At 35.9% G+C, this 25478-nt stretch overlaps 1 protein-coding gene across 3 annotated transcripts in view; it reads right to left on the minus strand.

Moving 5' to 3' along the window:
• Positions 1 to 12839: 12839 nt before the first annotated feature.
• The window catches only part of NIPBL (NIPBL cohesin loading factor), a 191342-nt gene continuing 178703 nt past the window's right edge, over positions 12840 to 25478 (minus strand). For 2 of the 3 annotated variants that reach the window (XM_061129942.1, XM_061129940.1), the window contains 7 exons: positions 24416 to 24523; positions 23739 to 23939; positions 20168 to 20314; positions 18125 to 18399; positions 16142 to 16316; positions 14709 to 14897; positions 12840 to 14147 (listed from right to left, as the gene is read on the minus strand). In XM_061129942.1, coding sequence (XP_060985925.1) covers positions 13782 to 14147; positions 14709 to 14897; positions 16142 to 16316; positions 18125 to 18399; positions 20168 to 20314; positions 23739 to 23939; positions 24416 to 24523 — 1461 coding nt within the window. In that variant the 3' untranslated portion in view covers positions 12840 to 13781. Of the gene's footprint in view, positions 14148 to 14667; positions 14898 to 16141; positions 16317 to 18124; positions 18400 to 20167; positions 20315 to 23738; positions 23940 to 24415; positions 24524 to 25478 lie in introns of all 3 variants that reach the window. The other variant, XM_061129941.1, reaches the window with a different exon arrangement.

Raw genomic sequence — 25478 nt, forward strand, 5'->3', positions numbered from 1 at the left:
CCAGAAAGATAAAGAACATTACAGCATACTAACACATATATATGGAATCTAGAAAGATGGTAATGATAACCCTATATGCAAAACAGAAAAAGAGACACAGAAATACAGAACAGACTTTTGAACTCTGTGGGAGAAGGTGAGGGTGGGATGTTTCAAAAGAACAGCATGTATACTATCTATGGTGAAACAGATCACCAGCCCAGGTGGGATGCATGAGACAAGTGCTCGGGCCTGGTGCACTGGGAAGACCCAGAGGAATCGGGTGGAGAGGGAGGTGGGAGGGGGGATCGGGATGGGGAATACGTGTAAATCTATGGCTGATTCATATCAATGTATGACAAAACCCACTGAAATGTTGTGAAGTAATTAGCCTCCAACTAATAAAAAAATAAATAAATAAATAAATAAATAAAAATTAAAAAAAAAAGCCAAGCACTGGTGAGACTTACCTTGTGAGCTTCTCTTCCCTCAGGGATCACTGTCTCTTGCTGCATGCTGTCCAGTGTCTAAAAGCAGTTGCCTCACATATTTTGTCCAATTTTATGGTTAAAGCAGCAAGGCTAGTCCTGTATCAATTACTCTATCATAGCTAGAAGTGGACGTCTTCCCTGGTCTCGGTGAACTTTACATCCATACAGCAAACCTCAGTGAGGACTGAAGGAGGGTAGGACATGTCAGCAGAGGACTGATGGTCCTGTGCAGCCTCCAGCATTCAGCTTGAATATGTTCTTGTGGTCTTCAAAAAACTGCAGTATAATTTTGTCGTGTGCCTGACACAGAGAAAACATCCTTCCAAGGAAGGGTCTAGACTGTGTACCCTCCAAACATAGGTTAAAAGAAACAGTTTCCACATCTAGATTTTAGCACTTACCATAGTTGGGGTTACCTCGGTTATCAAAAGGATTCCTAACTTCTCAAAACAATATCATTTTGCTCACATTTTTATTATAAAATGTTATACAGCATTTAATAGCATGCATCACTAAACCAAAGCCACATCTGAGTGTCCTACTCTTTATTCTGGCTGAGTTTGGAATCTATAACAAAGGAAGCTCAAACACAAGACTTCTGCCAAGAAATTATATCCACGGACCTGGGTGAATATCACTGACTTCAGCCTTACTTTCCTACTTCAGCTCCTATTGTTTCTAGCCCTAGTATATGCTCACATATTTGATGGATTCAGGAAAAGCCATTATAGCTTAAACCTTTTTTCATTTCCCAACAATTCAAGTAATTGTGTCTTGTTTAGCTATTCTATAAGAAACCAATCCTTGGATCTTACTGAAGAAATAGGAGAGACAGGAATGGTGTAGAAGTCATATTGGTAGCCCTCCAGAACTCTACTCTCCTTTAGGCATTGCTCATATCCTGACCCTTCATGTGTGTTCAGCATCTAGACTGTGACTTTGTGTCATTAGGGAGACCCCAACAGAAACTATTGCTTTCATCTTCATAAAGACTGAATCTGGGGAACATGTGAGAAGAAAAGAACCCTTGTTATGTAAGGTTGGTGTGTAGGGAATGAATCTATATATGTGGGGCGTAGGGCCAACTTCAGTGGAGAGTTGCCTAGCTGAAGGGAAAGTTTTTATATAGGATTTTATAAAACAATGATACTAATTTGAAAAGAATTATTTAAACTATATTCAAATCCAGGAAACATAAAAATAAGGTAATTAAAACAACTTCAGTGTTAAGAACTTTAAAATGGTAAATAAAATATTTTACCATTTGATAAATTATGTTTATTTCTTCTAAGACCTAAATGAAAGGATAATAAAGGAATATTAAAATGTATAAATCAACACAAGATAAGAGAATTGGACAGGAGATATTACTGGAGAAGAGAAGTCACAGGATGGCTAAGAGGGTGGAGGAAGCCATAATATAATTTGTGCAGAAAAGGGTAATGATAAACAGTGTACTTAAGACTCAGAGCTGACAAGTACAAAAAGGGAGATGCAGTGAGACAATCATGGTGTAAGTCTTATTAGAACAGTTGCAACTCCTTATTTCTCTATTCCTTGTGCATTGAGCTCCCAGCATCTATAACCCAGGCAAGAGTCCAGCTTCCCATCTGATGACCTTAGAGCAGAGAGCAGCAAATCTGGCCTGCTTTCTGTTCTTTTAAATAAAGTTTTACTGAAAGACAACCTGCCCATCCATTTATGTTATCTGTGCTGCTTTTGTACAGCAAAGGCAGTGTTGCATTGTTGCTACATAGACCATGTGACTTGCAAAGCCTAGAATACTTATTTTCTGATTCTTTCCAGAAAAAGTTTGTGAATCACTGCTGTAGACTTGAGCCCACCAGATGAAATCCACCTATACATTCAGAGCTTCAGTAAACTTTCTAGTACCCTGCTTTAAACCTGATGGGACAGTTAGGCATCACTTGACATGCAGGAAGGAACCCTCTTCATGAAAGGGACAGTCCAAATTAAATGAGCAAAATAACAAAGAGATCATGCAGGAAACAAAAGAAATGGTTTTTACCACTAATGAATTGGAAGGCTCCAACAATGACAGAGGAAGCCCTATTGTGAGAATTCCCATGAGGTTATTTCTGTTAATAAAACAGATTGATATTTCTAATTGGTGAGTGGCAAGAGTTCAACATCAATTGATTCCTATTTAAAAAAGGAGCATACATGTATTTACCAAGTATATGTGTGGCTTCATTCCCTTTGTCCCTACTCTTGACTCTTTTTTTTTTTTTTTTTTTTTGTCCCTACTCTTGACTCTTGATGAGTGGAGGGTAGTTGTTTCTTGTTCAGGCAGGAAGCTAAGTAGATTAAGTATTTGCCTTGCAGAATAGTCCACCAGCAGATGGATATATGTCTAGATTTGGGGCAAATGGCAGCAAGCTTGATTGTGATTGCAGGTCCATGCTACAGTATCTCTACCCTGGCTCTACTCACAATAAAGCTGTTAATTTTATCTCCATCTGTCTGACTTCTGTTTGTAATTCTTATCAGAATTCCAAGGAGTGAGGGAATGTGATTTTTCAACCTCCTTCAATCTGAACATAGGATGTATTGGCTGTGGCTTGAGCTCAGGGCACCAAATGGCAACTGAGAAGTCTACTTTTTAATCTGATAGATTGATATAAGATGTTGCATTCACAAAATAAGAACAAGTTACTGTATGAAAGAGGTAACCAGAGAACAAGAAGAAACTCTTTGAAAGTTAAAATATAGCTGAAATTAAAAAGTTAGTAGAAGAGTTAGAAGATAAAGTTGAAAAATTCTCAAATATAGCATCAAAAGACCCAAGAAAAGAGCAAAAAACGTAACTGAGGAGATGAGTCCAGGAAGAATAATATTTAACAAATTACAGAGAAAGAAACTAAAAGGAAAGAAATTATCAAAGAAAATTCTCCATAGCTAAGAACACAGATCAAAAGTCTATAACATACCCTGAAAAATGAATTTTTAGAGATCCACTAAGAAACATCACAGTGAAATTTTACAATATGAGAGATACAGAAAATATCCTAAATTTCTAGAAAGGGAAAGCAAAGATCATATACAAAGGAACAATAAATCACTATGGTAGCAGCCCTCTTAACAGCAACAACAGAGGCTAGATTACGGTGAAAATATTTTCAAAGGGAAAAATTTCAATTTAGAATTTTAGACCCAGTTATCAACCATGAGGTGAGAATAAACATATTTTCAAACATTCAATGATTCCAAAATTTTGTTCCCAGGTGTCTGTTCTTAGGAAACTACTGCAGGATATGCTCAAGCAAACTGAACATTTTTAAGCAAAACTGAGAAAGTTCAGGTTCCAGTCACAGGTCCTGGATCCAACCAGAACAGGGGTAGGAAAAGTCTACCCCTCGGTAGAACACTTTGGCAGCAGTCCTAAAAAATCAGTCCAGATAGGTGCAAAGGTAAGAATAGCTGCAGGAAGGCATTTATGATGGATATGTGGGAGGGACAGCGGGGAGAAGACCCAAAGGAATGATCTGAAAGACCATTACAGATTTCTATGTGGAAATTATGTACGTTAAACAGCAAAGCAGCCTCACTAAAGGGACAACAAAGAAATAAAGGAAATGCATTCATAGTAAACTAAACATTAGTTCTGATTGAATAATATTTACATAGTTTTACAGAAATGCTCATTAAATATAGTGATATCCATATTGGGAGGAGAGGGAATAAGCCTGAGAGCTGTCTTTATCATAAAAAGTCAATAGATCATAATATAATCAATATCTAAGGAGTAGAATGAGTTAATAAATTACAATAGTATATTCTTTAGAAATACGCAGCTATTCAGAGATCAGAGTGGTTGCCTGAATTAACAAGGGATTCTTTCTTTAAATTTAATTAGAAAAAAGCCTACTAAATAATAGAAACCTTATTATATTAAAAGACTGCCTCATTAACATTTTTATCTTGGAATTACTCTAAACTATATAAAAGGCAGGATTTTAAAGGTTCAGTGGACAGTTTTAAGCCATGCAGAGATGCAAGACTATTCTCTCTTCGTTGGCTCCTTCTCACACTTCAGATCACGGTAATTCCTCATGGACTTCCTCTGGATGAAGCAGGTAAGTCATGTTGTCTTTTTTGTGGTTCTCTACCTTCACTCACTAAATCTTACTAACTACGGAAATTCACACCTGTTCTCTCCTCATTACAATTTAAAGCACTGGCCACTATTTTAGCCAAACAAAGCTATATAATTAATTTAAACATCCTAATCAATTCTACAAATATACTAAACCAGTTCTCTCCTTCCACTATTGGAGAAAGGAATGGCAAATCACTTCAGCATTCTTGCCTTGAGAGCCCCATGAACAGTCTGAAAAGGCAAAAGGCTATGACACTGAAAGATGAACCCCTAGGTCACAAAACAGTCGGATACGACTGAACGGCTGAACAACTTGCACTACCACCGCCCCAGCTGGAGTTGTCGTCATCTTCCACAGAGCACTTTGGCTCCCCTCTTATCACTGTCAGTGCTCTTTAGAAAAGGCAAGTCTGACTTCACAAATGCTAATCCCTGTTCCACTTCCCACCTACCTTAATGGCTCCCCATTGCTCACAGGACATCCTTAACATGGCCTACCAAGGGATGATTTGTCCCATTTATTTCATCAGCAGCATCATCCTACTCTCATTTTTTCTCTGTCATTCACAAGAACTGCGAAGCTTTTGAAAGCAATATGCTCTTTTCTTCAGGCCCTTTGCATATGCTATGTAATAAACGTGGGATTCTTCTTGCATCCCCTTCATCTTTTTTTTTTTTTTCTTTCCTCAGACTTTAGAGTTCAACCATCATGTCCCTTAGGAATGAACTGCTGGAAACAAAAAAAAATGTCCCTTTTATCAATGGTTCAACCAACATTACTTGGTATCTGTAATGCCAATTGCATACTAGGCTTTATCTAAGGATTAGTTTCACTTGGAGAAGGCAGACTTTCTGGTCTCCCCTAGCCCTCCAGATTATTTCAGTGCCACATACTCTCATAGTTTCTGTTATTTTCCTCTTAAGCACTCATTTCAACTGCAATTTAATGACTGTACAATTGTGTGCTTTGCGGTTCATTTCCTATTTCTCCCACTAGAACACAAGCTTGTTGCCAGTGGGTCCAGTACAGTTCATTGCTCACAGTACGGCACTCAGCAAATACTTGTCAAATGACTGAATTAGCAAAAACTAATGAACCAGTGTCAAAACCAAGTTTTCTCTGAGACAAACAGTATGACAGGAAAGAAGGAGTGAGAATCCAGTGTTTTAAGTTCAGGAAAGGAGTGTAGAATGTAGCCTGTGATTCCTGCATCTCTCCAATACCCAGCTGCCCCTCATCACTTAACTCATTCATTCCTACATTCACACTCTGTACCTGGTTTCCAGAGCTACTCTATATCCTCTCTTTGACTTCAGCACTTTCACTCTGCCACTCTCATTTTACTTGCTCCTCCACTTCATGGAGACCTCTGAACTTTGATCCATTTTCTCTCAACCTAGCTCTTCGACTATACCTCCAACAAACTCACACTCCTGGCTCACTGATTAATCACTTCCACTGTACAGCTGAGCTCTGCGGGAGAAAAATAATGCGGTCTGGCATATTCACAATCCTCCATGTGGTAGCCAGTGAGTGATCTTCCTGAACTACCACCCTGAGGATATTTATTCTAAGTCCTTCCAAACTCTTTTTTTTTTTTTTTTTCATTTATTAGTTGGAGGCTAATTACTTTACAATATTGTAGTGGTTTTTGCCATACACTGACATGAGTCAGCCATGGATTTACATGTGTTCCCCATCCTGAACTCCCCTCCCACCTCCCTCCCCATGAGAACAGCATCAAAACATGTATATTATCAAGTGTGAAACAGATCGCCAGTCCAGGTTTGATGCATGAGACAAGTGCTCGGGGCTGGTGCACTGGGATGACCCTTCCAAACTCTTAAACTGCTGCTCTTCCTGATTCTCATTTGTTTTTCAACTCAACCACAATCTGGCTTTGCTCTCATCCTCTCTGAAACAACTCTCCCTAAAGCTTTCTATTTACATCCTGAATGGTGGGATCAAGCATTTTTCTGTTTTACTGTGGCATTTCAAGTGCTGCTCTCCACCTTCCTGAAACTCTCTTAATCCCCTAGTTCTGGATTGTTTCCAGACTCCTCTGATCAATTCTTCTATCTCCATTTCAACTGCAATTTTTGTTGTTGTTGTTGCATCTTATATGTTGGTAGTCTCTAAGGTTCTTTGACTGTGCACTGCTTCCTGTAACTAATGTGGCTGATGAGTGCCAAACGTAGCCCCTGCCCAAACTTTCCCCTGAAAGTGTCCTGCTTGTGTATGTTCCCACCTTCTGGACATCACCTGAACATCTGATAGGCACTCACTTACAACATATTTAAAATCAACCTAGTCATCTAAAGTACAGAACCTGATAGCTATTCCAGATGGCTGTCTTTACCTCATCAGTCAACTGTTGAGTTTTGCTGTTTTTGTTCCTGAATACATCTGCGTTCTCCAGTCTTCTTTATACCATCATTGTCCTAGCTCAGGCTCTCACCGTCACTGAGAGGATATTGCAGGCATGTCCTCTTCTTGACACCCTCAAATCTATCCTCTAGTAGCAGCCAGAATGAGCTTTTAATAGTCCCTAGCTTGAGGTCCTTCCACTGCCTACATATTTAAATTCTCAAAATTGTATACTTATCTCTATTTCTATAACTTCATCTTTTGATATTTTACTATCAACACCCTGTGATACTCACACTTCAGGTTCCCACATAACCTAGCTAAGTGATTTTATTTACGAAACTTCAAACACACATGGCTTCAGACTATGTTTTCTGACTTCTCACCAATCCAAGTTTTAGTCTTCTGCATCATGCCAGGTAATGTAAAAAATAATTAAAAACAGAACACATAAAATATTACAACTTCCTATATCCATTTATCTAGCAGGATGGTAGGCATCTCAAAAGTTATTAGTCATCAAGAAGCCTACATTTAGATCTTACTGGGTGACAGAAGAATGACATTACAGATGAAATCTTTCTCATTATCTGATCTAGGAAATAAGGGCCCCAAGTGTTGCTCACGATTGGCTCTAAGTAGGTATGTAGCTTATAGATATCACATCACCTCTTTGAGTTTCAATTTCACCTTCTTAAAAAGAAGAATTTGAAATAGAAAGAGCTTCAAATTTATAATCCGTGAATTTTCAAGTCAGGGCATTTGTACATAGACCTAGGTGGGATGACCATGAATTCTTAGAAATTGCATGCACAAATTCGGATATTAATTTGTTCAGTTTTCTAAGGAGAGTTCATGGTTTTCATCATGTTCTTCTCAAAGAAGTTTATGAATTACAAAGTGGTTAAGAACATTTAAAGGATTCTCAGATCCTTCATATTGTATAACTATATATTTTTAAGACTATGAAATGTGCAGATTCACTGTTCATTTTAGCTTTTATGGCAAATGGAGACTATAATTAGTTTTCTTTTTCTTTGTTCCACAATCTAAATCTAATTAGGAGAAGCCTAAATTATAATTCTAGGTGAGTTATGATCAAGCAAAACTTACACTGACACATATTAGTAGAAAAAGGCTAATGTCAGATATGAAGACCTTAGAACTATTTGACAAATTAACACAAAAATAACTTTTCATTTCTAAGATTCTGTATAACTGAGATTAAACAATGACTGAAAAAAGTCACAAATACAAACAGAGACAAAATTCCATTCAGTAAAAACTGTAATGTCTTTCAATTATATAGGAAAAATATACTTTTTATTCTTTTACACAAAACAAACAAACAATGGTGTGGTCACTCACCTAGAGCCAGACATCCTGGAATGTGAAGTCAAGTGGGCCTTAGGAAGCATTACTACAAACAAAGCTAGTGGAGGTGATAGAATTCCAGCTGAGCTATTTCAAATCCTCAAAGATGATACTGTTAAAAGTGCTCAGTACATCAGCAAATTTGGAAAACTCAGCAGTGACCACAGGACCGAAGGTCAGTTTTCATTCCAATCCCAAAGAAAGGCGATGCCAAAGAATGTTCAAACTACTACACAATTGTACTCATTTCACAGCTAGCATGGTAATGCTCAAAATCCTTCAAGCGAGGCTTCAACAGAACGTGAACTGAGAATTTCCAGATGTTTAGGGTACATTTAGAAAAGGCAGAGGAACCAGAGATCAAACTGTCAACATCCACTGGATCATAGAAAAAGGGAATTCCAGAACATCTACTTCTGCTTCATTGACTATGCTAAAGCCTTTAACTGGTGATCAAAATAAACTGTGGAAAATTCTTCAAGAGCTGGGAATACCAGACTGCCTTACCTGCCTGTTAAGAAATGTGTATGCAGGTCAAGAAGCAACAGTTAGAACCGGACATGAGCAGACTGGTTCCAAGTTGGGAAAGGAGTATGTCAAGGCTGTATATTGTCACCCTGCTTATTTAACTTACATGCAGAGTACATCATGCAAGATGCCGGGTTGGATCAATCACAAGCTGGAATCACGATTGCTGGGAGAAATATAAATAACCTCAGATATGTAGATAGCATCATCCTAACAGCAAAAAAGAAAGAGGAACTAAAAGAGCCTCTTGACAAAGGTGAAAGAGGAGTGAAAAGGCTGGCTTAGAACTCAACATTCAAAAAACAAGGATCATGACATCCAGTCCCATCACTTCATGGCAAACAGATGCGGAAAAAACAGAAACAGTGACAGACTATTTTCTTGGGCTCCAAAGTCACCGAGGAGTGACTGCAGCCACAAAATTAAAACACTTGACTCCAATATTCTGGCCTAGAGAATTCCATGGTCTGTATAGTCCATGGGGGTCACAAAGAGTCGGACACAACTGAGCGACTTTCACACTTCATTGCTCCTTGGAAGAAAAGCTACAACAAACCTAGACAGCAAATTAAAAAGCAGAGACATCATTCTGTGGACAAATGTCGATCTAGTCAAAGCTATGGTTTTTGCAGTGGTCATGTACAGATGTGCAAGTTGGACCACAAAGATGGGTGAGTGCTGAAGAATTGATGCTTTCAAACTGTGGTGCTGGAGAAGACTCTTTGAGAGTCCCTTGGACAGCAGGGAGATAAAGCCAGTCAATCCTAAAGGAAATCAACCCTGAATATTCATTTGAAGGACTGATGCTGAAGCTCCAATACTTTGGTCACCTGATGCAAAGAACTAACTCATTGGAAAAGACCTGGGAAAGACTGGAGGCAGGAGAAGGGGGTGAAAGAGGATGAGATGGTTGAATGGCATCATCGACTCAATGGACTTGGGTTTGAGCAAATTCTGGGAGATGGTGAAGGACAGGGAAGCCTAGTGTGCTGCAGTCCATGGGGTTGCACAGTCGAACATGACTGAGCGATTGAACCACAATAACATAGCCTGTGAATCCATTTATTTCAAGCAATAATTAGTACAAAGTTTCTGACTAACAGAGGAGCTGTAATCCCAGAGTATCCTCTGTTATCTATTTAAACTTGTTTCCTTCCTTCAGGTCTTCATCTCCAATTGCCTGCTTGGCATTTGCTAACTAAAATGCAAAGGATGTTTATCACCGCCTTTCTGAAAACTAGACCTATCTCCTTGTTCATTATCTCTGTGATGGGACCTCTGTTCTAGTTATGCAGGCGCAAGTTTGAATGAGAGACAATGCCTCTCAAGCCTACAATAAATTCAGGTAAGCAAAAGGATTAAAAAGCAGAAAATAACTGTTATTTAGAATTAACTATTTTCTTAAGTATCCAAGGACAAGTAAGTTTCATCATAAAAAACTTGCAGAGTAAAAGATAGATGAAGAAACATTAAGACAAAAAAATATTTTGAGAAAACTGAAAAGTTACCGGATATTTGAGGTCAAAAGTTATTTAGTATTTAAAGATATCTTTACAGGTGAAGTAACATGATGCCTGGGATTTACTTCAGAAAAATGAGGGAGAGGAGTATACAGGTATAGGTCAAACAAGCTTGATCAGAAATTCAGAACTGACTGACACTGAGTGATAAGTGCATGATGGTTCTATAACAAAAATTAAGTTTTTAAAAATTATGATAAAATTGTGTGCATATGGCATCACTCTGAGCAATGGAACCATACACAGCTGGTCTTAAGAAGGAAGAGTGGTGGTTTTTGCTTGGCTGTAATGCAAAAACATGAGGCTTTTATGACCACTTGGTCAACAAACTATACAAACTGGAACTTGGGCAGTGACCTTTCTATCATACCAAATTTATACTCAAATGGGACCAACAGGACAGTGCCATTAAAAAAAAAAAAAATTCACATCATCTGTATAATTAATACCTATGATGAAAAATTATGTAAGTTTTAATTTTAGAATGAGCAAGGCAAACTTAGTGAAAGGTTCAAATAAGTAGAACTTTTACAGAGCAAAACTTATCAAATGTTCCAAATTATTTTAAATGGGTAATCTGATGCATCTTATATTTGCACAAGTCATCTTATTCTGATTGATATCAATAGTTCTGAAGATGCAGACCACCTAGACATTAAGATAGTGACGAAGACGAGTACTTTATGTAACTAAACATGGTGTATGGGGAGGGAGAACCATATACTTTCTTGGATAAGTTCACTTTCTAAATGAACACAGGATAAATTTGCTTCCTGGTCATGAAATCAACATTGGACAAAAAAGCTTGACTTACCTGTCTTCATGAAATGGACTACAGTTGTTAAAAACTGCTGTGTGCTTCAGTTACCTGCTAACAATTCAAATACTCGACATATTAACTGAGTAAGCTATATACTACTTTCCCCTAAGAGTTCAGAATTTCTTCTACTAGAGATTACTAAATTCTGTTTACTGTATCTGTACTTCCGTATGAATTTGTTTTTTAAATACCCATTCTTTATCAGAATATTACTAGATAATTTAAGTAAGAAAAGACTAAGTTTCATATTAATGTAGAAAGTGAAGGTTTGATAAGTTGACACATCTTCGGCATTGGCAGGCAGATTCTTTACCACTGAGTCACCTGGGAAGCCCCAAGTTACATCAACATTTGCTTTAATTAATAGCTCAAATACTGAAGCTTAGAATATATGGAAAACTCCTAAACACAGCAATTCATCTATGACCAACTGAGGTTAACTGGGGTAAATAGGATCCCTAAGTATATGTGTACTCCAAGCATCCTTTAAGAACTGGTTCACTTTCAAAAAGGATCATCTTTAATGCTGATGAGCAATCAGCGTAGAGTAGTGAGATGCAATTACTCCAATGCTAAATTTAAATGCCTATTAAACACTTAAAAGCAGATTACTGAATCCTGTTGTGCCTCAGTTTTTCTTATCTATAAAATGGGGATAACACGTTTAACTCCCAGAGTGTTGAAAGAAACTAAAACACAGCATGCATCATTAAACATCAGCATTCAAAACTGGCTTTTTAAATTCACAGCTCCAGTCTTAGAAATCTAGAGGTTGGACTTTATATTCTATCAATTTTTCCTAACTGGTATTTTACTCTTATTGATGTATCATTATTGTTTTCAAAAGTCACCTTAATCTTTTGCTGATAAAACTCCAAAGTGGGGGGAAACCCAATCTAGTTTTGTCCCACATAGTTCACAGTAAAAAGGAAGAGGAAACATGCAATTAAGTGGAAGAAAAAGAAGAATGAGAAAACATTTCCTTCAAAAAAATGTTCTGAAATAATTCCACATAGGAAATAGATCCTGTAAAGTTATTTTCATAGTGGTTTAATAGGAGTTCACAAAAAGGTATTTTATGGCAATGTCACTCTTCCTCACAAATTGAGTATCTTCATTTATTGGCCAATTTCATAAAACTTAACATTCTAGAGGTCAGTTTTAAAAAGCTGACTTAAAAAATAGTACATATTTTAAAAAGATTTAAATCTGAAACAGACCTCATCCTCTGTAAATTTTAGGCATTACTATTTCTGAGCATCAACTATGCAAATCAACTAATTAAATACCCACCTCCCCATCTGTAATAACAGACAAATAAATGACAACTGCTCCCCAAAGATGTATAAAACATTTAGAATAGAAAACGAATAAACATCTCAACTAGTAAAATTACTCCTTTTTCAGCATTAAAAAATAACTCGTGAAAAATGTAATGTTATTATGAAGTGTCATAGTCATCTCAATTCTATTTTGAAAATAACACATGGAATAATTTTAACTAAGAGAAATGCTAGTTTCCCAAAATAGCATGATTGTTACCTTTCCCCAAAACTGTAACTTTCCCACCCCCCCGAGGTTTAAAAAATAAATATTACCATCATGACATCACTAGAAAGAAATTGAAGCATACAAGGAACAAACTATAGTTTCTTTTTATATCAAAATGTACTCTTGAAAATGTGTTTGGCACAGTGCTAAATCATATATAGTTAATACTAAATATTGCAGGATACAATAAAACCCTGGAGTTAATTGTTTACACCCTCTTATGGGAATGAAAATAATAGATACCAATTATTCAGAAGTCAGCCTATACAAACTGTATAAACAATATTTTATGTTTTGTTTTGAAAACCAGTGATATAATAAATTTTACATAAAAGACTGCAAAATAATATAAATGGATTTAAACAGATCTTTACAATAAGAAATTCAAATGGAAACAGACAAGTAACAAAGAGAAGTAAAAAAATTTATTGCAGTATTCGCTCCACCAGGTAGTCTGGGGATCCCTTTTCTTGTATTGTTTTCAGGGTGACCTAATACATCAAAATCTACATTTACAAAAACTCCTTCTGCAGATAGGTCATAGATACTGCATGCTTTTTTTTTTTTTTTTCCCCCAACAGAATAAATTATATATCCAGGAGATTCTGCCATTTTACAGCCTGGAAAAAACAATGCTTCCCTGGAAACTGGGCTAAGCTAAAGAAAGCCATCCGCTGCTAGGTTAAACTCCAAGAACACTTTATTAAGAACATTAACAGACTAATTTCCAACATTCACTTGTTTATTTTTAAACAGAAAGTTTTTTTTTTCCAAGATATAAACAATTTTTGTTAAACTATAATACAGTGGGAGTAAAAATGAACTGAGAATCTGTTTCTGCTGCACAACAGCGAAGGGAGCTCCCACAAAAATGTTTGCCCAACATTTCCTTCTTTTGTTCCTGCATCCCAGGTTCCATTCTTACTCTTCATAAAACTGATATTTTTTTTTTTTTTGCCAGAATGTTGATATTCAAGTTTTTCTGCCTTTAAAAAAAACTCCTGTAAATTTGGCTGCATGTACAAATTCATTAGCTGGAAGTCCCATCCTTGGCGGCATACAGGGATCGTAAAGTCTGAACAACTTTATTAGTCAGCTTATTAGCACTCGTTAGAGCAATTTTTTTGTAAATAATGTCTGACTCTTTAATAGTGTCTACCCAAGGCACCAGTTTGCGGCCATCACGGCGCTTAGCCTCAGTCCAGGAGCCACTGTAGGAGCCTGCCATCCACTGAACACTGAAGCCATTGCTGGTTTTCTGTACTACTCTTGCAATTTGTGGTCGATCTTTGTACTTTGGACAGCAAATAGCGATGACATCCATGACGTCAACACTTTCATTCATCTGTGCTGCCAACTCCGTAGAGTCTGAATTTCGTTTTGACCTTCTCAATGACTAAAACATTGGGAGGGGGGAAAAAAGACCAAGTGTTACACAAAATAATTTTAGTGAAATTATTGTTTTTATTGCTTTTAATCCCTTGACGCCGGGAGTTGGGATTTCCCAGCACACTTCCATTGCCGGCAATGAGACGCACCGTGACCGCCAGCGCCAAGGGGTTAACATATATTTGTAAAACCATGTATCTCTTAATTTGTACCCGTGTCTTTACTCTTATTGATATATAAAATTATATATACATATGAACCATAAAGCTACATAAAATTTAGCAACAATAAAAAAGGATAACACACATTAATACAATCCAAAGAAAAATTAATAACCCTTTATGCTGGATAAATCTCATTTCTGTTTTTTCTTTTTTATTGTCTTTTATGTTAAACTTTCTACAAAAAGATGTATAAATGGATAAGTAGAGAATTTCTATCTACAAAATGTTTTCTCTCATAAGTATTACATTACTTGGTGTACATTGAATAGACTGACATATATAAGCACATAAAAATCATTTTACGTAATACGCTGCGAAATACGTTGACTCCTCCTCCGCCTCACCCCTGAAGTGCCTCCTCCTCTATCCTCCCCATCACTTTCATCATCTTCTGTCTCTGCTGCTGCATTATTTTTAGGGCTGCCTCCTCCAAGCAGCGAGGTAATTGCTTTGTTCCGAGCATTTGTGCTGGCGGACACCTCCCCTTCTTCCTCCTCTTCATCAGGGTCCAGATGTTCCATGAGAAGTTTGAACTACAAAAATTAGATATTAACTTAGAATTTGAGGTAAACATTTCAAACAAGTCTGTCAAATTTCTAAATATTTTCCATGGCAGTGGTTTGATATTGGTGAAAGAGACTTTAGCTACTGCCTAACTTGAGTGCTGGAAAATGTTTTTTGTAAAGAGCCAGATTGGAAGTATTTTTGGCTCTGCAGGCTAAAATATAATACAGAAACAAATGCACATAGCTGTTTCAATAAAACTTTATTTTACACCAACAGGCAGTTGATCAGATTTTGCCTATAAGCAAGATGTCCCTGACCCTGATCCAAATTATCAAGCAGCCAGTTGATTACTAATTACTGACAGACATTTAAACATTTTCTGCTCCATCTGCTCTCCACCAAGAGGATATAAGAATAAATGAAAGATGTCAAACAATTTAAAAGAACTAAAATAAATGCTAAATTTAAAGTATAAAGTTTGCAGTCTATGAATAATATGAAAACCATTGTGTAGCTTACATTCTTAGACAAGAAAATCATGATTAGTTATATTCGACTACCAGCTTTAAGTAGATTAAATTTAAAGACTTTATTTTTACTTTTTAGGACAATCTTGGAAAACATTTTTTTAAACATTAAAAAATTTTATTGTGGTAAAATTATATAACAGAAAATTTACCACTTTAAAGTGCTTAATTCATTGACATGAAGTATATTCATAATGTTGTACAACCATCACTACCATTATTTCTAAAACTTTTACATCATTCCCAAAAGAAACTCAATCTGTACCCATTTAATACTCCCCATTCCTCCCTTCCCACTGGCCCTGGTAAACTTCAGTTCTATTTTCTGTCTCTCTGAATCTGCCCCCTTATTTTTTTTCCCCAGCCGCGCCATATGGCTTTCAGGATCTAAGTTCCCTGACCAGGGATTGAACCCTGAGCCCTCAGGAGTGAAGGTGTGGAGTCCTAACCACTGGACCACCAGGGAATTCCCTGCATTTGCCTATTCTTAAAGACATTTTAAAAGCATAATTAATACACTCACATACACACTTGTTAAATGGGTATATACATACATATATACACATATGTGTGTGTGTGTATATATACTTGTACTTCTTCTGTAAGAAAACATGAAAAAGTTATGATATTGGTTGCCAGACGGAAGAGGAACAGAAATGGCTAAAGAGGGTAGTCCTCTCAAAAGTACTTACATTCAAAAAAGTCATTATCAAAATGAAGTATATTTTGGTTTTACTACTCACATCTAGGTACTGTTTTACTATACTCCTCTTCACATCTTCAGTGATTTTGGAATTAGCCATATCACTCCGCAGGAAGTCCAGTGTTTGTTTGGGATGAAAATGAACTCCTGTTTTCCGGTTTATCGCTTTATCATACACTTTTGCAGATTCAGATGGAGAATATTTCTGAATTTTACTTTTAGGAAAATAAAACCATTAATGTAAAAATTTTTTCCAGACATTTACATTTAAATGGATTCTAGTTAAGTTTTATTTACTTACAACTAAACTTTGTCATACAGAGTTCAACCAGTAAAACTGTATACAAGATAAATATAATTTTAAAAAGGGAAGTAAAGACACAAAATCAAAGATTAAAGAGTAATATTCTCTTGTTTTCCTCAGTACTTGTCTTGAATCAAGGCATCATTTAAATGAAAGTAGTTTCTCATGTCTATTTTTTAGTACCATGATTGTGACTGTAGGACAGTTTTAATATAATTACTCAGTACTACCTAACTGGTTTACCTTCTTCTAAGATTTTTCATTCTCGACACGGCCAGAATGACTGTCTACAAACCTGCTTCATATTATTAACAACTCTATTTCAAAATCTTTCCATCTCCTTAGCACTGCCCCAAGACTTTACAAGGTTTTAAATTATTTTGAATTACAGGAATACCTTGGAGACATTACAGGTGTGGTTCCAGACCACTGCAATAAAGCAATTATTGCAATAAAGTGAACCACATCAATTTTTTGTTTCCCAATGAATATAAAGGTTACATTTATACCATATTATAGTCTATTTAAAGTGTGCACCAGCATTATGTTGAAAAACAATGTACATATCTTAATTAAAAAATACTTTATTGCTAAATAGTATCATGAGTCTTCAGTGAATTGTAATCTTTTGGCAATTGTAGCATCAAATATGACTGATCAAAGACCACCATAAAAATAATAATGAAAACTATTTAAATATTGTTGAATAACTACAAAATGTGACAGAGGCACAAAGGGAACAAATGCTGTTGGAAAAATGGAGCCAACAGACTTGCGAGATGTAAGACAGCCACAAACCTTCAATTTGTATAAAATGCAGTATCTGTGAAGTACAATATAACACAGTATGTCCAACAGTTGCCAACATTTAACATCAGGGTATTTCTCATTAAAATCTGGATTTTTCTAGCTTCCCTTGAAAAAATGGAAGCTCTGGCCACACCGGTCCCACTTTCTCCCATGGCAACAAGCTGATGAATATCTGAATCCCAAACATGTTTTTTTCATTTTGTCAATGACCTACCCAGATCCACTTTATCCATTTCATTATCTGTCCCTATGAACATTTAAAGTTTCAATGAATGTGAAAAATATCCAAAATTTCATGGGTATAGGCAGTGTAGTGACTGATGATGAGTAAAACTATAGCACATTCAAACTTATTAGTACTTTTCTATCTCTTACCTTGATAGTGTACATTAAAGACTACTGGATCCTGTTAGAACTTAGCCTAGCTGGTCTGCATCTATTTATTCTTCACTCATAGCTCTTTAAAAATTTGAATTTTCCATCTTTTTTAATATTTACTTTTATGGATTTCATTTATTTTGCTGTTCTGGGTCTTAGTTGTGCATGTGGGATCTAGTTCCCTGACAAAGGATCAAACCCAGGCCCCCTGCATTGGGAGTGCAGAGTCTTAGCCAGTGGACCACCAGGGAAGTCTCTGCCATCTATTTTTAAGGTTAGCCTAAAGCCAACATAATAAGTCTTTTAATTTATGATGCATTATCTCCAATTAGAAGAAAATAGCTTTCCACTCTTTAATAACAGAATGTACAAATTATGGTATATTATACAACAAAAACCCTATATAGCAGTTAAAAGGAACAAACTCCTTTTTATAAAAAAGGAGCATTTTTAATATTCAGCATGCAATCAAAACTGGGTTTCCTATTTCTTCATTATTTGAAGACAGCAAGTTTTTCTTTCACCACTTACCTATCAGAAAATCCACAGAGATTCTTCAAATGTTGTTTTAACATCAGAAGCAATAAAATACCCTGGGAGACATTTGCAAACTCAATTAAAGGGGCTGAATTTTCTGGCAAACATTTCATCACTGAATTTATATCATCTTCTGAATCCGAATCTGAATCCGAATCTACACGTTTCCGTGACTTTCGAGGCCTAGAGACTTCTTCTTCACTCTCACTTGACTCATTTTCCTTACCAGGAGATGATTTTCTCTCTTTCCTTTTGTCTTTTACCATAGACTGAAAAAAAGAGGAAATTATTATGTCTGAAAAATATAAAATGAAAATACCACTAACAACTATACATATGCTCCCTTCAACATCTTCAAAAGTATCCACAATTTAGTGTTTCATATATCAGAACTCTCTGACTTTCTGTAAACAACTGGGGATGTAACCCTTAGGGAGAAAATAATGTTCCAACACTAAATAAAATCCACTCCTCCAACTACTGTGCCACCCTCCCTAAACCCTTCGGGAATATCATTCCAAGGAAAAGAATTTTCTTATATGATAGCAATGAAAGATAAATTATAGAAGTAACAATTTGGTATATAGGTAAGCCATTAGAGGAAAAGTAATCATAATTTAACTGAGGAAAATATAATAGGTCTTTAATCCCCCCCACCTTCTTTTAAACTTTCCCATTTAAGAACTTTTCAGCAAGATAACATGCAGTTTTTCTTAAAAAATTAAATTGTTTCTTTGTACTTTAGGAAACTGTTAGCTTTTAAAAAGAAACAAAGCCAACTGGTTTCCAGAGGTGGAAAAGATCAGATTACAAAGCAATATTCAAAATATAACTTAAGAAATAAAACAGGAGAAACATGTACAAGTATATTTATAACAGTTAGTGAAGTAAAATAAGGTAACATGATGGATCAAGTTCCTGGGAAATTATTAACCTCTTAAACTTCAAAGTGCATATTAAACACCTAGGCATTTTATTAACAAAGAAAACATTGTGTCAGCAGGTCTGGGTGGGGCCTAAGGTTCTTAGGGTGGGGCCTAAGGTTCTACAGGTCTAACAAGCTCTCAGGTGAGGCTGGTGCTACTGGTTCTGGTCTGTACTTCAAGTAGCAAGGGTTCAGATACTTCTGTAATTCTAACTCTTAGGTATTAAAATAATCTCCCTGATTTATGAGTTTGACCAGGCTGAGTTTTGGGCACAACAAAACTGTAAAATGAGAATATTTACTTGTATCATCAGGTACATGGAAATATTCCAACTAATTTACAAAGAATGTAAATTACTGAGTGCACCTACTGTATTCCCAGGGCTACACCAGGTGCTTTTACAATTAAACCAACTATATTTTCTTCTTAAAAACCATGAAAGAAAAGATACAAAGTTCACAACAAAAAACTTTTGGGCATACAATATACCAACTTCATTATGATTCTGGTGTTCAGGGATAAGGAAATCAATAGCATAAATTTTCTGTGTTCCTTGTAGGTAAGCTATTTATATTCATACCTGTATCTCTTCAAGTGTACTACTGTTATCTATAGTATTTTCAGATTTATAAAAGAGCAAGGTGTTTTAAAATGGGGTTTAAATGGACACTAAGCATTTAAGGTCAGTGCTTAAAGTGGGAGAGATAAAGACATGGGATGACTTATCAACAGAACAATCCACGTATGCAAGCATGCATGTATGTGTGTGTGTGTGTGTGTCTGTGTCTGTGTTTGTGCGTGCACATGTGCGCATGCACGTAAGTATATGCATGTATAAATTCTACCTAAATGATCTGGAATGAAATGGTTTTAAGAACTTTCTTAATGGAAATGAAATGGCAACTCATTGCCTCTCTCCAACTCAAGCACAATTTATTTATTTATAAAATATTTATATTTATTTATAAAATATTTATAAAAACTATTTAGTTTATTTACAAAGATTTTATATACCTGTGAAAACAATAAAAAGAACAATGAGAAAGAAAACAGTGAAAAGAGCGTGCCTGCATTGAAAGATGCATTAAGAATAGCAATGTGTGTAACTTACCTCCTTGAATGACTGCAGTAGGTTACTACCAGAAACAGAGAGTGTAATGTCTATATGATGCATTATAAACAGCGGCTCTTCCTGTGTCTGGTATGGAAAACAGGCTAGATTGTCTGCTATATACAAGAGCATATTCACCTCTGTTTTCTGTACATTAAAAAAAAAAATAGTACATGTTTAGTAGATAATCCAGAAATCCATCATAAAAACCTCTTTAGAAAAAATATTACAGGGTACTTTCACCTCAGTTAATGTTTCAGAAAGGAAGGGACAGGGAGAGAAAGAAGGAAGGAGAAGGAGGAAGCAGAAAAGAAATGGATTTTTTTTTTTTTTTAAGAAACGGATTTTACAGAATAATCTTAAATCCATTTTAAGAGATTTCCTAATGACTTAAACCATGGTACCTTAAAAAGGGAAGAGGTGAATGTTTTTTCAGTGCACCCAAGTGGAAGCCCCGAAGTTTTCTTATAGAGTATATAGAGTCTTTATGATAAATCCATACCACATCAGAAAGTATACATATGAATTCATGATTATTTATCATTGTGCCTCTAAAAGTTTAACCCATATGGAGAGATCAGTCACACACAGTTATTCTGTCTTCAAAAGTAAGAGGTAATAATCATAGTTCTAACATGTGGGTTAAAAAAAATCCAAGTTCATGTACTCTTAAAACAATTGTCAGTTTCCTGTGCATGTATAATTTAAAATATTAGAGTCAATCTGCCAGATTCATACCATAAAAACTCTGACATTGGTAAATTATGGTTACTAATAGTTGTTTGCTTTTAAAAGAAGTAACAGAGACTTTTTTTCAGAACTTCATGATCATACAGAATATAAACAGAAAGACATGTTAATATTTAAATTCCTTTAAAAATATTTATAGCTTTTAAAAAAAAAAAGAAAAGAAAAAACAGGCAATTAAAAACACTACTTCCTGGTATTTCCCAGGGTGTTTCGTGGTTAAGACACCATGCTTCCACTATAAGGGGCAGGGGTTTAATCCCTGTTTGGGGAACTAAGATTCCGCATTGCCTGAAGCATGGCCAAATGCTTCCCTAAAATCCGCCCCACAAACATACCTTCCTACCATCTCCCCTATCCTGCTGCCCAAACAACATAAAATGCCGTATCAGTGGTAGCAAACAACAAAAATCCCAAAGGACAGATGGAATGAACTTGCTATTAGTATTCATGAAACTCCCACTCTATTTTTTATTTCTAAATATGTATCAATATCTACATGTTAAAGTTGGGAAAATACAGACAACCACCCTCACCTCCCTGAAACCTTTTTCCTTAGTTTTCTCTTCCTAGATCTTTGACTATTCCTCTCCTATTTCTTTCTCAAACCAACTCCTTTTCAAACTGCTTTTAGCAACATTCTACTTTTTGTGTGCTTAGGAGTCCTGAGAGTCCCTCAGACTGCAAGGAGATCAAACCAGTCAATCTTAAGGGAAATCATCCCTAAATATTCATTGGGAGGACTGATGCTAAAGCTTAAATCTCAGGATTTTGGTCATCTGATGCGAACAGCTGACTCATTGGAAAAGTCCCTGATGCTGGGAAAGACTGAGGGCAGAAGAGGAGGGCATCAAAGGATGAGATGGCTGCATGGCATCACTGATGCAATGGACATGGACTTGGTCAAACTTCGGGAGATGGTGAGGGACAGAGAGGCCTGGCATCTGCAGTCCATGGGGCTGCAAAGAGGTGGATACGACTAGGGTACTGAACAACAGGACAAAAATATTCCAGTTATCCTTTGACTATTCTCACAATGTCTCATATAATTTATTCCTTCCTCAGTGTTTCTTCTTTCCTTCCATCCATTCTTTTTCTTCCAACTCTCATCATAACAACGTTATTACCTTCAGTGTGAACACAATGCTAAAAAATTTGTGTTCCTAAAAATGTTTGTTGTCACATGTCCTCATCACTGTATTTAACAACTTTCAATAGTTTTACAGTATCTTTAAGATCCTCCATAAACCATGCCTCACTATGACCTTGCTGGTCTAATTAAATAATGAATTTCTTCATTATTTCCCACCCATTCTTATCTTTGTACCTTTATTTATGTTTTTACACCTGCTCTGCCTTAAATAGTAGATCCGTCTTATCCCCCTATGTATTCAGTAATTTGTTCCTCCTCTGACATCTTCTGTTGGAGGTAGTCAGAAGAAAGCACTGTATTATGAAAGCTAGATATCCAATTTAGCATGTCACATGCTGGGTGACAGAGCATCCAGCTAATGACATACAGCAAGCAATGAAATCATGTAGGAATGAAGCGCAGGAAGAAGAGAAAGCCTAGGGCAATACAGATACAAACCATTTGGGACTCAGACTATACTTAGACTCAGACTAATCTTAACCGCTATCTTACAGGAGGTGAGATCCAATGATGACAAGAGCATCTTATCACATCATTATGTATTCCTATCTAAACCTCTTACACACAGTGAAAACTTAATATTGATGACAGCCCTGATGATGATTAAATTATATTCCAAGTGTTTCTAAAATACAAGTTTATTATATTTATTTGTTAATCAAAAATTTCATGTACTATTTAAAAAGAAAAGGTCTAGTAAGAGGCATCTGCATTCTGGTAATTTTTAGGGCTTCCCTGGTAGCTCAGATGGTAAAGGAATTGCCTGCAGTGTAGGAGACTAGGGTTTGATCCCTGGGTAGGGAAGATCCCCTGGAGAAGGGAATGGCAACCCACTCCAGTATTCTTGCCTGGAGAATTCCATGGACAGAGGAGCCTGGTGGGCTACAGTCTATGGGGTTGCAAGGAGTCAGACACGACTGAGTGACTAACACACACAATTTTAATTTTACTTCATTGAAAAAATCTGGTATCAGAACAACAAAAAAGTCAAATATGAAAAAAAAAATTTGTCTTTTTAAAGCTTCACACAAGAACTGGTAAGTTCTATGTGGAAAGATACCACATCTTCATCTTCTAGCACAATGGCTACCATAAAGTGTATGCTGAATACCGTTGTAAAATGATTGAAAACATTCAGAGATAAGATTAAAGAATGGGATGTTTTATTTTCCTGGCTTATAGTCCTGGCCAATGCAACTTGTGCAATAGCTCCTAAAGGGTCAAAATTGTAATTACACAAAAGTTGGCTTTTTATTAAAGGAGGTCTGGTTGAACAAGCAGGGATCTCAGCAGCCTAAAACCCAGGACAGTTACTCTAAAACATTAGAGTCTGATATAAACAAGTAGAATTTCACTTTATCTATCTATCCATCCATCCATCCACCCTGAGAAGTGACAGTTTAGTAACATAGTTTATATGAAAGCATGCTTCAAGGAACTGCTATAAAGTTTATACATACTCAGTATGGAGACATAATTATACTTTATCCCTCATTTTATTTTCATGCAAAATTTTCTCTTTAATACCTTGTAGTTAACATAGACCGAAATAAACACACTTAAGATAGTCACTATTATTTACTAAAATGATAATATTTTTAAAATGTTGACTACTTTAGGCATAAAGTTTATAGAACATTTATCTTCTTAAAATAAGTTTTTAATGCTTACCGCTGTGTCATCAAAGAGGTTGAGTAAAGAAATCAGAAAGGCGCGTCTGTGCTGACGGTTTCCACGGATCATGGAGTAAAGGTGTGAACACAAAGCACTGGAGGACTCGTCTTGCCTGAAACCCCTTACAGGATCTTTTAGGCATGTGTTGATTGCCTGTTGTACCTGGTAAGACATCTTCATGCCAGCCACCGCTTTCATCTGAAATCAATAAAAGCCTTATTTTTGTCACAGAAATTAAAAGAGTCAAATTAAAAATATAAATTTAGAGGTAAACTTTATAATTTGGTTTTATTTAAAATAGTAAAAATCATAGAATGCAAACACTGGAAGGAATACTAGAGATCATCTATTGTAATCTGCTCATTTTTATAGAAGAAAAAAACGGAGACCCAGAGGAGCCATCACTGCCAAGACACACAGTAGGCACTAGAACCCATGCAGCCTGATTTTCATCCAGGGTGCATGCTGTATATACTGTTACTTCCAGCTCAATCTTAAAGAGATAATTTTAAAAAGAATAAACACCTTGGGGGACAAACTTAGATTCATGTTTAGAAGTAATTAGTAAGCAAAATATTTTATTTGAATATGAATCTGGGTGGGACATTTGCCAAAGAAATGGTTTACCAAAGAACAATATTTAAATTTAGGCTGCACAAGTTAAAAATACATACGTGAATGAATCCAGCATATTTTTTGTCTATTTCCACAAGCTGCTGATCAGCCTTGTTCCGCATAGCTGGTTCTGGGTCTGTGCCCATAGCAATTAAATACGGCACACACTGGAAATAAAAGTAAAGAATTCATGAGACATCATAGGAGTAAAAGCTATATACGTACCTTGACGTATATTAAAATGTGCTATGAAAAAAAAAAAAACGTGCTATGTATCTGGGACATATGAGTTTAGCTCACTGGCTTTCCTATAAATGAATGCCATGTTTTAGTGTTCTTTTAAAAATTATTAATCTTCCCTTAGATTTAGCTAAAAGTAAAAATGTACTGGAGCATCAGCAAAAATTTTTTTAAAAAAGTGATGTGGTAAACTTCAAGCAATTTCAATGTGAGTTTAAAGTTGTTAAAAAAAAAAAACAAAAAAAAAACCTAAAGATATATCCATTTAAGATTATGATATATACTACAAATGAATAATCCAATAATTTTTTAGGCCTGCCTGAATTTTCTTTGTAAAGATAATAAAGGGGGAAAAACAATTTGTCTTCCATACTCAACACCAGAAAAATATAAATCCCCCCCCTACAATGCTGATTTTAGATATGGCTTCAATGGAAGGACAGCTGGATAGCTAGTAATCCGGTAACAGCCATACTCACTGTATACATCTAAAGGTCAGGAAACACCACTACTATGTTAAGTGACTCTGAATTAGAGGTGAGGAAGCCAGAAAAATAGCAACAAACAAATAAAAAACAACTTAAGAAAAGTAAACGTAGCACTGAATGAAATGCGTTATCAAGAATCAAACCCTGAATTGCGGGGTGGGGAGGTTCACAAAAAAACATTATTAGCTTAACTTATAAAATATGAAAATATATTACATACTATTGTATCAATGTTAAATTTCCTAAATTTGATGACTGCATTATGGTTTTATAAGAGAGTGTTTCTGTTCTTAAAAAAATGTATGCTGAGGTATTTAGAGGTAAAAAATTATGATATCTGAAACTATCAAATGATTTAGTGTACATATGGAGAGATAAAGCAAATGTGGCAAAA

This window comes from Dama dama, chromosome 25, assembly GCF_033118175.1.
Source record: "Dama dama isolate Ldn47 chromosome 25, ASM3311817v1, whole genome shotgun sequence".
Lineage (NCBI taxonomy): Eukaryota > Metazoa > Chordata > Mammalia > Artiodactyla > Cervidae > Dama > Dama dama.